The 15,546-nt window shown below is 41.5% G+C and overlaps 1 protein-coding gene across 12 annotated transcripts in view; it reads left to right on the forward strand.

The window, feature by feature from the left end:
* ERC1 (ELKS/RAB6-interacting/CAST family member 1) overlaps window positions 1-15,546 on the forward strand; it is a 2,439,553-nt gene that overhangs the window by 2,047,868 nt on the left and 376,139 nt on the right. For all 12 annotated transcript variants that reach the window (XM_086952855.1, XM_086952857.1, XM_086952853.1 and 9 more), the window contains one exon: window positions 11,705-11,852. In XM_086952855.1, coding sequence (XP_086808981.1) covers window positions 11,705-11,852 — 148 coding nt within the window. The remainder of the gene's footprint in view (window positions 1-11,704; window positions 11,853-15,546) is intronic.

A 15,546-nucleotide genomic window follows, 5' to 3' on the forward strand; every position in this document is an offset into this window, starting at 1 on the left:
CAACAAAAAGCTTTCTGTCAGTAAGAATGGTGGAAAGTGACGATGAAGCAGAGAGAGCTAGAATAGCAGCTCAACTCATGGAGGATGACACAACCATCCAAGAAAATGACCCGAGTGTTATACTCATTCCGGTCAACGTAAGGAGAACTATAACTCTTAAACTTATAAAAAATGGACTGACATCACGTGGTGGTACAGTCATATTCGTGGTAGAGGCCCATGAATATCAAACTCCTAAACAAAAGAATTCCACTATTACAAAATAGAGGAACCTCCTGATATATACACTCCTTTTGAGGACGTTGAAATCCCACTAAATTACCAAGAGCACCTGCTCTGGTTTAATGGCGCCCTAAAACATAATAATTACATCACCAGGCACGGTCCACTAGGTAGACCGGGAGCAACGTGGCCGGTTCTAGCCAGCTACACACCACATCCAGACATTGATGAAATGCAAGCCCAGGAACTTTTAGTTCAACTAAAACTACTAATTAAAATACATAGGCAATTGGTCCAATATAACATGCAGACTTCAACAGTCCAACCAATAGTTAACATTCCACAGCCGACCCCTCATCAGGGGAACATAAACAAAATCACACCACAGAACATACAATCATGTCTTGGTAAAGTACCCACAAAACTGGAACAAATTCCATTCTGGTTAGCACAGAAAATTACTCAAATAGAAGCAGTATTTCCAGATACTACTCCTACTGAAAAACACATAATTCTGTCTTCCAATGGGGATCGCACCACATGTGGAAGACTGTGACACTTGGGGCACAGTCTTTGCTTCAATATACACAAAAACACATGGTGTTCCGTCTATGGCGGTTATACCAGATGTACTTTAGACAGATTCAAAATGAAAACGGTCCAGAACCTGCTTTAACTCTGGGTATGAAATTATTGAAAGACTTCAAGCAGGTCTCGGCTATATTATTAGCCAACATAAATAGAGAAGCAGCATCTGTGGCGATCCGCCAGAAGTTGAAGGAGACGGATATAGCAGAACAACCATTTGAACTTGCCAGAATCATAGAAAAATCCTATGAAGAACTAGGGAGAGATAGTTTGGGTGGGAAACTGGTAAAACCCCAACTAACTGAAAATCCTGAAAAAACCTTTATTAAAAATAATCTGAATTCTCCAAAAAGGAGCTGGGAGGGTAATAAGCAGTCCACTCCTAGGGAAAAACGATTCCAGTCAAGAGGATGGTCTCCTCAACGGAGAGAAAAATCTCCAGACCGAGGAAACAAGTCTCCCCAAAGGGAACCCTCTGAAAAAAGATAAAACCTTAGAGATAGGGAAAAATTGAGAAAACTTGATAGATATCAATATATTGATACACGTCCCTCTCGATCCCTCTCACTCAATCTTTCTCACAGAAATCGGAAAGGAGAGGACGATCAGAACACAGAGAAGAGCATGTCAAGTCCAAAGACAAGGAACCTGCTCATCAAAGTAATAAATCACAATATCCCAGAAAGAAGGTAGCAAGTATTACGATTAAACATGCCGAGGATTCTGAGGACAGAGCTGAGAAACGGAGAGTGGGCCCAGACAATGCTAGACAGCGCAGCAGAAGTGACCATAGCTGGCAAGATCCTGATGAATCATCTGGAGACAGTGGACACGAATGAATACATTCAGGTGGAAACTGCAGATACCAGGGTTAGCAAACCCCATAAAATATACGAAATAACATTATGTATAGAGGGGGACAAGACAAGGAAAGTAAGAGGTCTCTTTTGGGATAATCTTTCGAAAGGCTATGACATCCTGTTAGCTGAAAAAGACTGGCCACCAGAGTTTGTTAGGGAGTGCCCTCATGGCGAAGAAATAATTATGCCTGCCTTCTCTAATCGTATACCAATTCATAAAAAATATGAATATACACTTGCCCAAGCTCCAGCTTTATATAAAAACCATGTAGGATGGGATGAGGATTCACCTCACCACAAAATCCAGTTAAAAAATCAACCCACTGCACAAAGGCAGTACCCAGTTACACAAGAAGCTAAAAAGCAGGTCAAGGAGATTTTAGATCAACTTGAATATCAAGGGGTGATTGAAACATGCACCTCACAAATGAAGAATCCTTTGTTTCCTGTCTCCAAACCAGACGATTCATATCGTCTAGTTCTGGACTACAGACACCTTAACTCCTGTTGTAAAACATTTGCAGTACAAAACTCACACAGTGCAGCACTAATGAATAACATTGTGCGCAAAAAATATAAAACAACATTAGATATCTCTAATGGATTCTTTTGTCAAAACATTGCACCTGTAAGCAGGTATTTGACCGCTTTCTCAATAATGGGGTCACAAAAACACTTCTGTCGACTCCCACAGGGATTCTGGAATAGCCCAGGATTATTCTCAGCAAGGGTAACAGAGTTACTACAAATCTATGACAATTTGGCATTATCCTACGTCGATGACATCTACCTCACAGATGATGACATGGAGACTCACTTAAAAAGAGTGAACACCATAATACTTGGGTTCGCTTCAGATGGTTACAATTTCAACTTTAAAAGGTCACGAATTGCCCATCTAACTGTCCTATTTTTAGGATATGAATTATCAAGCGAAGGCAAAAGCCTGGCAGACAATTTCTTAGAGAAATGTGCTGTACTCCGAGCACCAAAATGGCTGAAGAATTTACAATCAATACTAGGTTTCCTGAATTTCGGAAGAACATACATACTAAATTATGCAGAGAGAGTTAAACCTCTCTATGAATTAATAAGACCTGATTTCAAACCAATAAATTGGACTCAAACACACAGAAATTTTGAGATCACTACAAACAGACATGTTAACTAAAACAAAATTGCAAACACGTGAAAACACACGCAATCTTGTAATCCGAGTCATCCCAGGAAGATGCGGATTCACATACCTGACCTCTAATGAGGGAGAAACAGTACCTATAGCTTAGAAATCACATTTGTACACTAAAGCTGATATAAAATCCAGTTCTACAGAAAAAATTCTGATAGCGGTTCAAACTGCTGTAGCAAAAGAAAGAGCCCTAGCCCAAGGCGGAAGGATAACTGTTTTTACAGCAGAATCAGCCCTTCACACGCAATTTAAATGCTGTGGCATTAGATCCAGAATGGATACAATGGGAAAATTGTCTTGCTGCAGAAGACGTGAAATACTATTTTGACCCAAAACTGAAGAAACTAGATGATCTAGAGTACGAACAAGAATATCTTCTGCCAATCGAAATTCTGCCTCTAGAAAAGTACACTTGTGTAATCTACATGGACAGATTTGCACAACACTACAATGTAGTGGAAAAATCGTACAAAGCAGCGTGCGCGATTGTTAAAGGTCGCTGGCGCTCTGGTAAATTCAGACCGATGATTACCAAAACTGAATCAATCAGAAACTGTTCAGCTTAGCGAGTTGAAAGAAGATCTTTAAAGATGGCGCTTGAAAATGCCGATCGTGAATTCCCAACACTAATAGTGTGCGATTCGCATTTCTGCGTCCAGTCTTACAACAGTAGTATGCAAATAGTGGTTCTGTTGGATTGTACTCAATTTCTTTGCTCAATAGCTACTTGGTTCAGTATTTTCTCATATATACTTTTTCTTAAAAAACATGGAAATACTTTTATGAAAAATGCACACACCAAACGTTTTTTTCTGTAAGCAAAGTTGTAATTATTCAGTTACTTTGCAAAGCTTCTTTTCTTTTTCAACATTAAAAGATCGGTTGTCCATACAGATTGAAAATATAATAACAATAAATAAGTGCAGCAGTGAATAAACGTGATCTGTGAATAATGGTGACTGTTATAGTGATACAGTTTCGTGGAAATGCAATTTTAGAAACAAAGGTCCAACAATAACTTCAATTTCCTCTAGCACATACAGCATTTTGTATAAATATGTGATGGAATAGTCTCGACCTTCTTTTCTGTATTCAGAGCCATTTCATGTGTAAATTTTCGCAAATCATTCTGCTAATATATATAAGCATTTTAATGAATGATGACACTGCTTGAAAAGCGTACAGTACCAATACTCATTTTCATGTATTTACCATATACCATTTCAAATGCAAAATATGTATTTTGGGGTGGGTTGGAAAACACACATGCATTGTTACATGTTTATTATTGCTTAGTTTTTTTGTAATGATGGACATCAATCCGTGGAGTGGGTGTTTGATTTCTATCTAGGACCCTAATTCGATATTCCCGATTCATGCCCTTGTGCGGTTATAATCAATAATATCCTTACAAAGGCATAAAAATCATATCCATATTCAGTAATAGCCCATGCAGTCCAAAGCACAGCACGGCTACTCCCATCGACTCCTAGAAAGCACAACGCGTTCTTTAAACAAACCAAGCCTCCATCAGCCCGGGAAATTCCCCCCTGATTTTTTGTTTTGATTTGAACAAGAACTCCTGGAGTCCAGCATGAACTGTTAGTTCTTAGTGACGTCTTATGTCCAACCTTACGTCAAACCCGGCACCTTTCAGGTATAAAATACCAACGGTTGCCTCACGCAAACACACGGTGGTTTGGAGCAGAGCGGCTATCTACTTGCCCGAGAGCCCAGCTGATGCGAGAGCCCACGGAAACCGCCCCTCCCCTTTGACGCGCTGGAGAAGCTACTTTTTCTCACGCCGAGAAAATCCAGCTCCGGTGTTCCCGAGTCACCCTTGCGGGTTGCTGGGAGATAGAGTCCTGAAGAAAGAGATACCAGACCTCCCACATTCTATTACCAAGGTACGGAGCTGACTAAACCCTTAAAGAGAATTCTTGAATCAGATCCTTGGCAAAAACGATCTTAACCAACTTAACTTAAACTGCTACTTACTTACTCCTTCCCAAGTATTAGGCTTAGGTCAGGTACATCGGGGTAGGCGTAGTTAGAAGCACCAGTTGAGAACGTTAGTCAATGGTTTTATGTATGCATATATATTTTATCTATTTTAAGTATCATATGGCTAAGAAGCCATATCTATGCTTTTACAGTATTATTTCGTAATACTACTTTTACTGTACGCACTTTACTTCATAATAAGTATTGCAATTGTGGAAATTCATTTCTCTTGCATGAGAAAGAAGACTGCTCAATAAATACCACCTTTTATTGAAAACGCCCATCTCTCTATTTCTCTGCACTCTGGTAAAACTAAGTATGCACGATTGACTGAGTGAAATAGCTGCCTATTGTTTTCACACGACTCTAGAGATACACTCTATTCTGAGGGAGCAAAGTTGTCATGTTTGTACGGTTGTCAGAAGCTAATCCTTTCTTGTCTAATCCGTAGAGTTAACTCTTTCCTGAACATTCGAGAACGTTTCTAGTGACCTCTGAGCTAGCTGGCGAAACTAATTAAGTCTAATATAGTCAGTAGAGACCTAGTCGACCTCAGTCCTACTGTCTACACTGATGTTTATAATATTCCAATGTGCAGAGACTATTGGGAATATAGGAACAGTGCCAGCAAGGTCCAGTGGGCGATGAGTCTGTCTCACCTGACATCAGACCTTCCAACTACAATAAAACAAGCGAGCAGTAGTGTTTCACAAAGCTAATAATGTTACAACTTGTGCCACCTACAGTATACCAAGTGAGCTATAGTGTTTCACGTCCCCTGTCATGCATTTAGCAGAAAGAAGGTGGGAGCAATTTTGTACATAGTGAGCCTGCCGGGGAAAAAAAGGGTACAACTGCGGCATGCTGAAGGGTCTGAGAGAGCAGGGAAAGCTTGGCTAGTGTGAAGTGGGCACTGCCCTGAGTAAGGTGCGAGAGAGTAGAGGAAGTGCAGCGGCTGTGAAGCAGGGACCGTACTGAGCAAAGGAAACGAAACACGAACACTTGTGGGAAGTGCTTGTTCAAAATCTTTTTTTTAAAGTCCCTGAGCCAGGAAATAAAATGGGACAAGTGGAAGGGTGCAAGTTCCAGGTTACTACTCCATGGGACTAAACAACCAACGTAAAGGTGGGACAAATAGGAAAGATTAACCTCTGAGAAGCAAGGATTTTTAAACCCTTCACTGCTAGGCCTTGTCCCCTGTGCTAAGCCTTTTGTGAGCTATTTGGGGTAGTTTGTGCTTAGGCCCCTTTAACTTTTTGTCCACATAAGGTATCCACGCCATATTTGCCCCCTTTTTTCCCATCACACTGAGAATTCTTAAGATAATCAGGATTTGTGGATTCCCCTGGAGAGGACCCAGAAATTAGCCAAAATACAGTAAAAAAATTGTTTTTGAAAAAGGGGGGAAAGTGCTGCAGAAGAAAGCATCTGTTTTTTCCCCTGCAAATGGTATTAACAAAAAGGTGTGTGGTGCTAAAATCACCATCTTCCCAACTTTCAGGGACAGGCAGACTTTTGTCAGAAAACGAAAATTATTTTACACAGTTTTGGCATTTTACTGGGACATAGCCTACTTTTGCTACTTTTTTGCTTTCAACCTCCTTCCAGCTAGTGGTAGAAATGGGTGTGAAAGCAATAATGGATCTCATCAAGCTATACATTTCTGAAAAGTGTACAAAATTCTGAATTCAGCAAGAGGTCATTTGTGTAGTAGATCCTTCAAGAAAAATTGAAAATTAGTTGGAAAAAAAACTGCCATTTGTGCCGTTTCCACCTGTAACTTCTTTTAAGTATGACAGATTTTTTAAAGCAATATACTGTTATATCCACTGGAGCCTTCTGGTTGTGGGGCTATAGAAGACTTGTGGTTCACCAAGAACAAGAGGAACCCAGAGCCAATTACTGAGCTGCATCTTGCAATTGTTTTTCATTGTCTACCGTGTATATAGCGGTCCATTTGATAAATATAAAGAGTGAAAAATAGGTATCAAAGACACCTATGTATTTCCAAAATGGGAACAAAATATAGAGTTTAGAAACTGTAGCTATTTGCACATCTCCGAAATTGTAGGTACCTATACTAGCATGTGAATTATAGGGAATTTTTCAAAGTGTCTTTTTTTTACACATTGTCTTACATTTGGAATGCAGAAATGCATAGAAAGTCAATAGGTAATAACAGTTGAATGGTAGTTTTAAAATATTCCGTCATGAGCACCGAAAGGGTTAAAGGACACTGAACTAAACAAATGAAAAGCAGTGGGCACACAAAGTATACACTTCTCGAAGAGACAGCGCTGTTCGACCTAAATAATTGTTCTCAGAAAGCGAGCACCAATGAAAGAATAAAAGGAGCCAGTCAGAGAAGGGGTAAACAGGCTATGCTCTATGTGAAGGGTAAAGACATGCTGGACAGCCTAAAACAAAGCGTGCAAATGGAAAGCAAGCAAATGTGAGTTACAAAAAAGTGCATGGTAAGCAATGAGCGGAATGTGTTTTTAGGGAAGCTTTCAACATGTCCCCTTTATTTCTTTGCAACCAGAAAGCTGTGCTGTCTGTATGCTTTGACCTAAAACGATTATCTTTTTGATGCATTTATTCTGAAACTATTGCACAGTATGTGAAAAAGGAAATGCTTACATGATTTATTAACGTGCTTTCCCACGTCATTTATTACAATCCGAATAATTGCATGCATTAATCAATAATTCAGCTTTTTCTGCTTTTGGCAATAGTGCATTTACCACACCTCATTGAAGTAGTATCTGGTTGATCCATTGAGCAGCTCTCCTTCTACACATTCATTTTTGGCTTCTTTCCACCTTTAATATACCACAAGTGCTCAGTGTGCCTAAGGAGGAGGGCCGGTGCCCGAAGCTCTGCTCCGGCGGTACGCCAAATACAAATGACACCTAGAGTTCAATTCACCTCAGGCCTCTTTAATCCACTACCAGTCACCCTCTGTTCCCTTTAAATAGATGCAAGGTTTACGTTTGTAAATTGCTTATGTGTGACATTTTTGTGTACTTAAGTGAGACATTTAATGACCAGATGGGTGACACTTTCTCGTGAGTAAAACCGAACAGATAAATATCAGAAAGAGCAAACATTTGAGCAATGAGAAGTTCTACAAAGATCTTGGAACTGCTGCAAAACCCCTGAAATGAAAGGTCACTAACTTACTGTCCTCGCAGCCAGGCACAGACTCAATGTGACAAAATTTGAACAAGAGGCTCGGCAGCAGCCCAGCGTCACAAAGCGCACCAGCCAATAGCTTAGCACTACAAGTCAAAACCTGCACTGGCTACTTTTTTTTTTAATATATATTTTTATTGAGAGTTCATGAAGACAGAATCAACATTTCAAAACACAGTGATTAAAAAAGATCATACAGTACTGGACACATAAATACAGCAACATGTTCAAATTTCATCAGATCACGATTTTAAAGTGCAGTGTGCATAGGTAAAACCAATCTAGCAGACTAATATTAAGACAATGTGATTCAGGTTGGATATTGTCATGGAACAGACTAGGATTCAAATACACTCCAGACTTTTTCATATTTCTTAAGAGCCCCTGATCTCAGTGCATATTTTCTTTCCCTGCCCTGGATTCGTAATAATTTTACCTTCCATGCCTGAAATGGTGGCAGGCAGCCTTTTGTGAAATGCAGGCAGGTAGCCTTGAGCACTGCGTAGTCATGGTGGTGCTTTAATGCATGACAAATGTATTTCAGTGCAGTGATGCAGATATCTGCACCTAAGTGCGTTAATCTAACCCCAGATACGTGTAGTTAGCTGGACTGCGGGGAAATGTCCAGTGGAATAAAAGGCCAGTCCTCCCTTAACTAATATCAGATGTATTTTGTACTTTTTCATTATCATCCTGTTCGAATAGTAAACCCCCCACAGATCACATACTGTTCGAAATCAGTATAAGAATATTTACACAAAAAGGCATCACAAGGGGACAAAATAAAATTTGCTATTAAATAACAGTGAAATTTCAAGGGCAGCACAGCTGTATCCGGTGTAAATGGTAGCAGTGAGTACAAATATATAAAAAAAATGTAATCCTGCATCATGGCTGTTAATAAATGCCCCAGGTGAGCATTTCGCAAGTGTGGCTTTCTCCTACATGCTAATAACAGGACAAACTGCCTGGCATGAGTGCCACCACCTTTCCAAATGTGTCCCTCAAATGTGAAATAATTATGAAATAGGCTAATAGTTGCTGCTGGAGTTCAGAGTTGAAAATAACTGCCTGTACCTGCTTTCACTCGTTGCCTTTAGTTAACCATTGGTAATCATCTGCAGGAGCACTGCATTTTTCTGCTCACATGAAAGTAAACAATGTGATTGTAATTTCAGAGGTAAATAGCTAAATATGCAAGCTGTCTGCCGGCGCCTAATAGGAAGCGAGTGCCTAATGAAACAATTTATTAATAACAGTAAAACAGTTTATGAATAATATTTGTTGGAGCAGCAAACCATGGTGTTACATTAACTTTAAGCACTATTAGAGGCGTTAAATACTTTATTTAAAGCACTCACCTGACTCTCTGCCCGGAAGTCTGGTGCCTCTATATACTGGGTGCCAGACTGCTGACTACCTGCCTTAAGACTGCGAGAGTGCGCTCGGCTTGGTCCACTAGCGCCATTAAACAGAAATAGGAATGCTGGCGAAACCATGATGTCCGGGGTCTGCAGGGGCTTCCGGTGGACTCTCCAGAGTGAGTAGCCATGAGCTTGGAGGAGGCGGCGGCATCATGCCATGCTGCACCTGTGCACACAGCCCCACTTTAACCACCATGGGTCGCATACAGGGGTAGGAGAAAAGGTTGAATCCAGGCTTGAGTGACCACCTGACCAGTCAAAAGTGGCATGTGCTGCATAACCAGAGTCCCTGGAAAACACTAGAAGTCGAAGTGCGCGTTGAGCCCACGTGGATACGGTGGCGCCTTCTTATGATGAATAAGCTTTCTTTGGTTGATCATATCCACTTGACTTTTTTCCCCCCCAGAGCTGGTCTGCTGGGGAAACCAGTATACCACTCAGATTGGGTCACCATAGCAACAGCGGTGAGAACAGAGTGTGGCTAAGTGCCAGGGACACTGCCTGTAGTGCCACAGTAGGCACCCAAATCACTTTAGTTGTTAATCATTCTGCAGCACCGCCTCGCACATTCACCGGAGAAGCTGTAAATGCGTGACTAATGCATTTTAGTGCAGTGATTTGGACCACCACACTAAAATGCGTTAGTCTAACCCCTGATGCTTGGTATTTGGCAGCGATGCTTTTATCTCACTCTTACCAGTCCTTGCTTTCTCCCTTTTTTCTGTACTTCTCTTCCGCCTCCTTTTACATTGTTTTTTTAGCTCTCTTGCACACAGTCAATATCAGATAAGAAAAAACAAGTACCGGTCCCCACAAAGGGGGGCTGGTCGACTATACTGGCAATCACAAGCTCAAATTAAGCACTGTAAACCACCCTTGCCACCCCACTTGTTTGCTACGAGGGTTCGGTCGTCATTTACATGAATAACCTTCCTTCCATCAAATTCTTAGAGTTTGGGATTATTAAAAAGTCGAGGTGATAATTCTACTTATGGATTTGGAAGGACCTAGTTTGCTTCTTTGTGCAAATGAGCCCACATCCTGGTACAGAGCAATGCAGCGTCAGGCTGTTACATAAAATCTGTACATCCCTGCTTGTCAAAATGTAGACCTCAGTGTTATAACTGAACATATCATGCCTGTGCATACACTGAGTAGCCACAGCTCATGTGAAATCGTTCATATTTCGGCACTAATGGTCTGTGCAAAAAGTGTTTGATACCAAATTCTAGTTTCCCTCCATTTGCTGTCTCCAGATCTCACTGGAAATCTCCCCAGTAGTTATGTGAACTCGATGTGCATGCACTATTTAGTTGCATGCATGGCAGCATTCCTCAAACTCCACATAAGGGAGTCACCTTGGCAGAGCTCACCGATGATCTCCAAGCAGGCAGATGTTGCTGCTGCCTGGTCCTGTAATCGATGGATGGGAACAAGAAGAGGCTTCCTCACTCACAGCGCAGGCGCTCTCTGTCCATGACCGCTGTCAACGGAGGCCCTTCACCTCTGTATTCTTCACAGGCTTGGGATGGTTGGTCAGCAGGTAGTATGCTGTCCATTATGATGCAAATGACCCCCCAGTTTGTGTTCACATGGCGGTTTTTTGCCTAGTATCTGTGCCCAGGGGGTTTATTTGAGAGCTGAGAGGTCTGTGTTGGACAATCTCTAGTTCGTACTCCACTCTCAACAGTTTGTTTCGTTTTTCTGTTTATCCCCATTACTGTAATGTTTGTGTGTACATTTAGAGCATGTGGTCGTAACACTGATGCTTTAAGCATAAAGGGAGTTGGAGCCAGTGCACAGGAAAAGTGAACTCTGATCTTAAAGATACAGAACTTTTTCCTAGGTCAGTGAATTCTTTTTTTCGGCTCATGTCTCAGCAATACCATTGCACAATCGTACTGTACCCAATTGGCCAGACCAACATTTTCAAAAGAATGCCAAGAACGTGAAGGGTCTTCAAGGTATCTTACTGTACCATACTGGTTAGAGCAAATAATTCAACAGAATGGCAAACCTTTTAAGGATCTTCAAGGTAACTGTTAAATGTCTGAGGCACACTGTTATGTAAAATACTTTTGTTTCTTAATTTCCAAAAAGGATTTCCCTCTAATATTGGTATGCATGTTTCTTTGATGTGCTTTCCAGCCATGCATTAATGGTTTTGTGTGAGATGAGAAGGGCCAGTTTTCACACTCACTCAATGCCAATTTCATTTTCAGGCAGGAAGCCCTCCTCGCTGCCATTAGTGAAAAAGATGCCAACATTGCACTCCTGGAGCTGTCCTCGTCCAAGAAAAAGAAAACTCAGGAGGAAGTGGCCACTCTGAAGCGCGACAAGGACCGCCTGGTACAGCAGCTCAAGCAGCAGGTACTGTGGAACGGGCGAGAAGTCTGAGTGACTGAAAGAGGGCAGTAGTACCAAAGTGGTTTATATTTGATGAGCATAGGTGTTCTGAAAGGCAGCAATATTACATTCTTTTTCGGCCTGCCACCGTACTTCTATGGCATTTAGAAAAGTGCAACTTTTGTATGAGCTATGGACACCGTTTGGGGAAGTGAAAGGCTTTGCTTTTTTACTCGTGTACCATCTAATACCTGTATTCAAAGAGTGGTCTTGTGCGTAGTAAAAAAATAAAGTGGCCTTAAAGTGGCATGTGGAGAGTGACTGCCTGGCAAATAAAGCTTAAATCCTCATATGGTTCATATGATGTGAAAAGTGGACCAAGCCACGGTACAACTAGATAGGTGATTGTATAATTCAGTGTTACCTATATGAAGCATTGGTCAGGAACCTGACAAGTGAAGGCCGGGAAGCGCAGTGTAGCTGGTTCGTGCCCTACAGGTAGAGATCAGATTATTACTCGTAAACTGGAGAATTTAAAGCAAGCCTTGCCGAGGTGCAATAATCCGATTGGTATTCACTGTTACTGAATTGGCACCCAGATAATGTAGGCTGAGGAATTAAAGGGTGTTGCTGTGTACTAAATGCTGACAAGTGATGATGATTAGAACACACTTCAGGCTGAGCCGTCATGGTCGGGTTACAAAATAAGGACACCGTCTAGTTGAGATATGATTGCTCACATGAAGGAAACCATGGGATTGCAAGGGAAAGATCAACCCTTCATTTTTGCCATAGAGAGCATGCAACAAGCATTAACGCACACAATTTAGTATAACGCGTGTCTGACCACAAAAGTCACTGTAATACCTCCTATAAGTACATATGGAAGACGCATGACATGGAATGCTTAATGGGGATGAGCTAAGTTTACACATCCCACACAGTCACTCAGAACATTCTGAGCTAGCAAATTTGTGTGGGTGTGTGTCTGTCTGTCTGTCTGTCTTGTTCCATAATACTGCAGCAAGGCACAAGTACCAGAGGCCCAGTAAAGAAGGCCAGGTTCTCATTTTCTTGCATATTTGTCTGTCCTACCATTGTGACTATCAATAAGTGACAAAATTGACATAAACAGCCTACAAAAGCTTGATATTTACATTGGAAAGCCCAGTTTCCCATGAGGGCTGTGTGAAGGGCTGAAACATGTTGACTTATCTGTAGGGTATCGATAGTAAACTAACCTCCCAACCCAATTTTAAAGTAATTTTAATCATTACAGTAGTACATAAAATAAAGGGATACCAGGGTAACCCCTATGCATGTTTAATATGTATTCTCCCCGTTAGGTTTACATCTTTTCCCAAAGTGCTCCCTGGAAAATGGTTGACCCCACCCTTGTTTATGGAGACCAGGTTGTGACCTGATGATGAAGTATGACACCAATAGGGTGTGTGAGGGTCCACATAAAAAATATGCAATTATTTCACTGGAGGAATGGCACAAGTTATATTTTAGAAACATTTTGCAGAGGGTGATACCTTTTGTAAAAGTGATTTATAATGGAGGCTGTATCCTGTGGTCCCCATCGTGGAATCTTTTCTGTCTCTCCCTCCACACGAGTGTGGTCCTTGTTTTGGTAAGCTCCTGTTCTGAGCCACAGGGACACGATGTGCCAGAGGACTCCCTGCAACTGGCCCTGCCGTGACCGGCAACTGGAGTACATTATTTTGGTTATATGTCTTTGTATTCTTATATCACCTTGACGTGATGAGGAGTAGGCCTGTGACCCAGACAAATGTCACATTAGATGTTGTGTCTTTGTAATTAATCAAAGAACTTGACACTATCACAGTTCCTAGAAAGATAAGGTGTGGCGACATTTGTGTTTAAAAGGTAGAAATAACAATGATTCTGCATAAATCAGGGAATATGGCTGTGTTTTTTTTTCTATGCAGAGAAAGATCACAACTTCCATGGACTAAGATGGAGTCGGGCCTACATAAGATGGAGTAGGACCGTACATCAGGAAAGTGACAGTGTGGGATACAATGAAGTTTATTCTTAAGGGAAGGCTGATCTCCATAGCAAAGGCTTCCAAAAAGGATGGAACACTAATCAGAGGTGGTTAAATGGTGATGTAGGGTGGGCCAAAAGGGGATTATAAGTCCCCGGGCTCACACAGAATGTGTAAGAGACATTGAGAACTAAGTGCCAGCTTAGCATCGTACTTTACAACAGCTCTCAGAGGTCTTTGCTGAAGAATATTATGAAGCTGGACCTTGATCTCAGAGTAAAGGCTGAAACAAGGCCCACATGTTCAGGTATGCTACTAGGATTTTCATATTCATATTCAGGTACTGATAAATAGCCTCAATAATGTAAGAGGTGCCTGAACTCTGTTTCAGACGATTTTGCTTGCATAGAAAAATGGTCTGTCACAACTGATATCCAGGGAGAATGCACATACTGCAATAGGAAGTCTGAGATCAGATCCGGTTGTTAGCCCTGATGATTGGTTAATGTAAGATAACGTGGAGTTTTAAACTGGGTAATCACCACTTGGGCCATAATAGAATTACGCATTGTTATTAATATCCTATTCAGTGGTACTCATGTTATCAATCTTGATGGTGTGAATGGCAGAGTGGGCTGGCTGAATTTGAACCTGTCACCATAATGTTGAGCACTGATTCTTTTGTTTTCTCCATTAGTCCACTTAACCACAAGACTTCTGTTGGAGATATAGTAAATCCTAGAAAGCCTTGGTCACATTGGCACTAATGGACCTGCATAATGTGTTTTTGGTTACCTCCATGATGACCGCTGCTGACATTACCATAATTTACAAACTGGGTTTGGAAGAACCTATTTGTACCTCCAGTAGGCCCATCACTGTCCAGTGTGTTGACCTAAACCTATGCATGATGGTGTTGGATAATAGTCTGAAGGGGGAAACAACACTTACAACGCAACTTTTACAACGCACTACCTTTACAACGAAACTTTTACAACGCAACATCCATTACAACGCATGCCATTACAACGCAACCATTACAACACATGTCATTACAACGCAGACATTACAACGCATACCATTACAAAGCATACCTATACTATCCAACTTACCCTACTGTTGCACCTCCTAGAGTTAGAATAGTATCTTTCACCCCTACACTATCCAATACTCACCCTATTGTTGCACCCCCTGGAGTTAGAATAGTAAATTTTACCCCTACACTATCCAATACTTACCATACTTGCAATGTAATGGTATGCGTTGTAAATGTAGTATGCGTTGTAATGGAATGCGTTGTAAAGTTATATTTCAAAGAATTTGTTGTAATGGCATGCGTTGTAATGGAATGCGTTGTAATGGATGTTGCGGTGTAAAAAATGCGTTGTAAAGGTATGCGTTGTAAAAGTATGCGTTGTAATGACATACATCCGTCAGAAGGGGTTGCTGCCACCATTGGTGCATCCCTACCAGGGGGCGTGGCTAAGCACGCAATGGCGACAGAAGTGCCTGGGTAGAGCTCCGTGAGAGACTCCCCTGCCACAGGCCATTTCTCCGTCTTTTTCGCCAGCAATCACCTGAAGCTGCCACCGAGTGACTGCTGAGTGCTCTTCTGTCGACTGCCGAAGTTTAAGACGGCTGGCCCACTCTGAGCCGCTCCGGTGGTAACGAGCGCTGTCTGCCCGGTCAGCACTCCTTGCGGAA

This window comes from Lissotriton vulgaris, chromosome 1_2 (genome assembly GCF_964263255.1).
Source record: "Lissotriton vulgaris chromosome 1_2, aLisVul1.2, whole genome shotgun sequence".
In the NCBI taxonomy this organism is placed as follows: Eukaryota; Metazoa; Chordata; class Amphibia; order Caudata; family Salamandridae; genus Lissotriton; species Lissotriton vulgaris.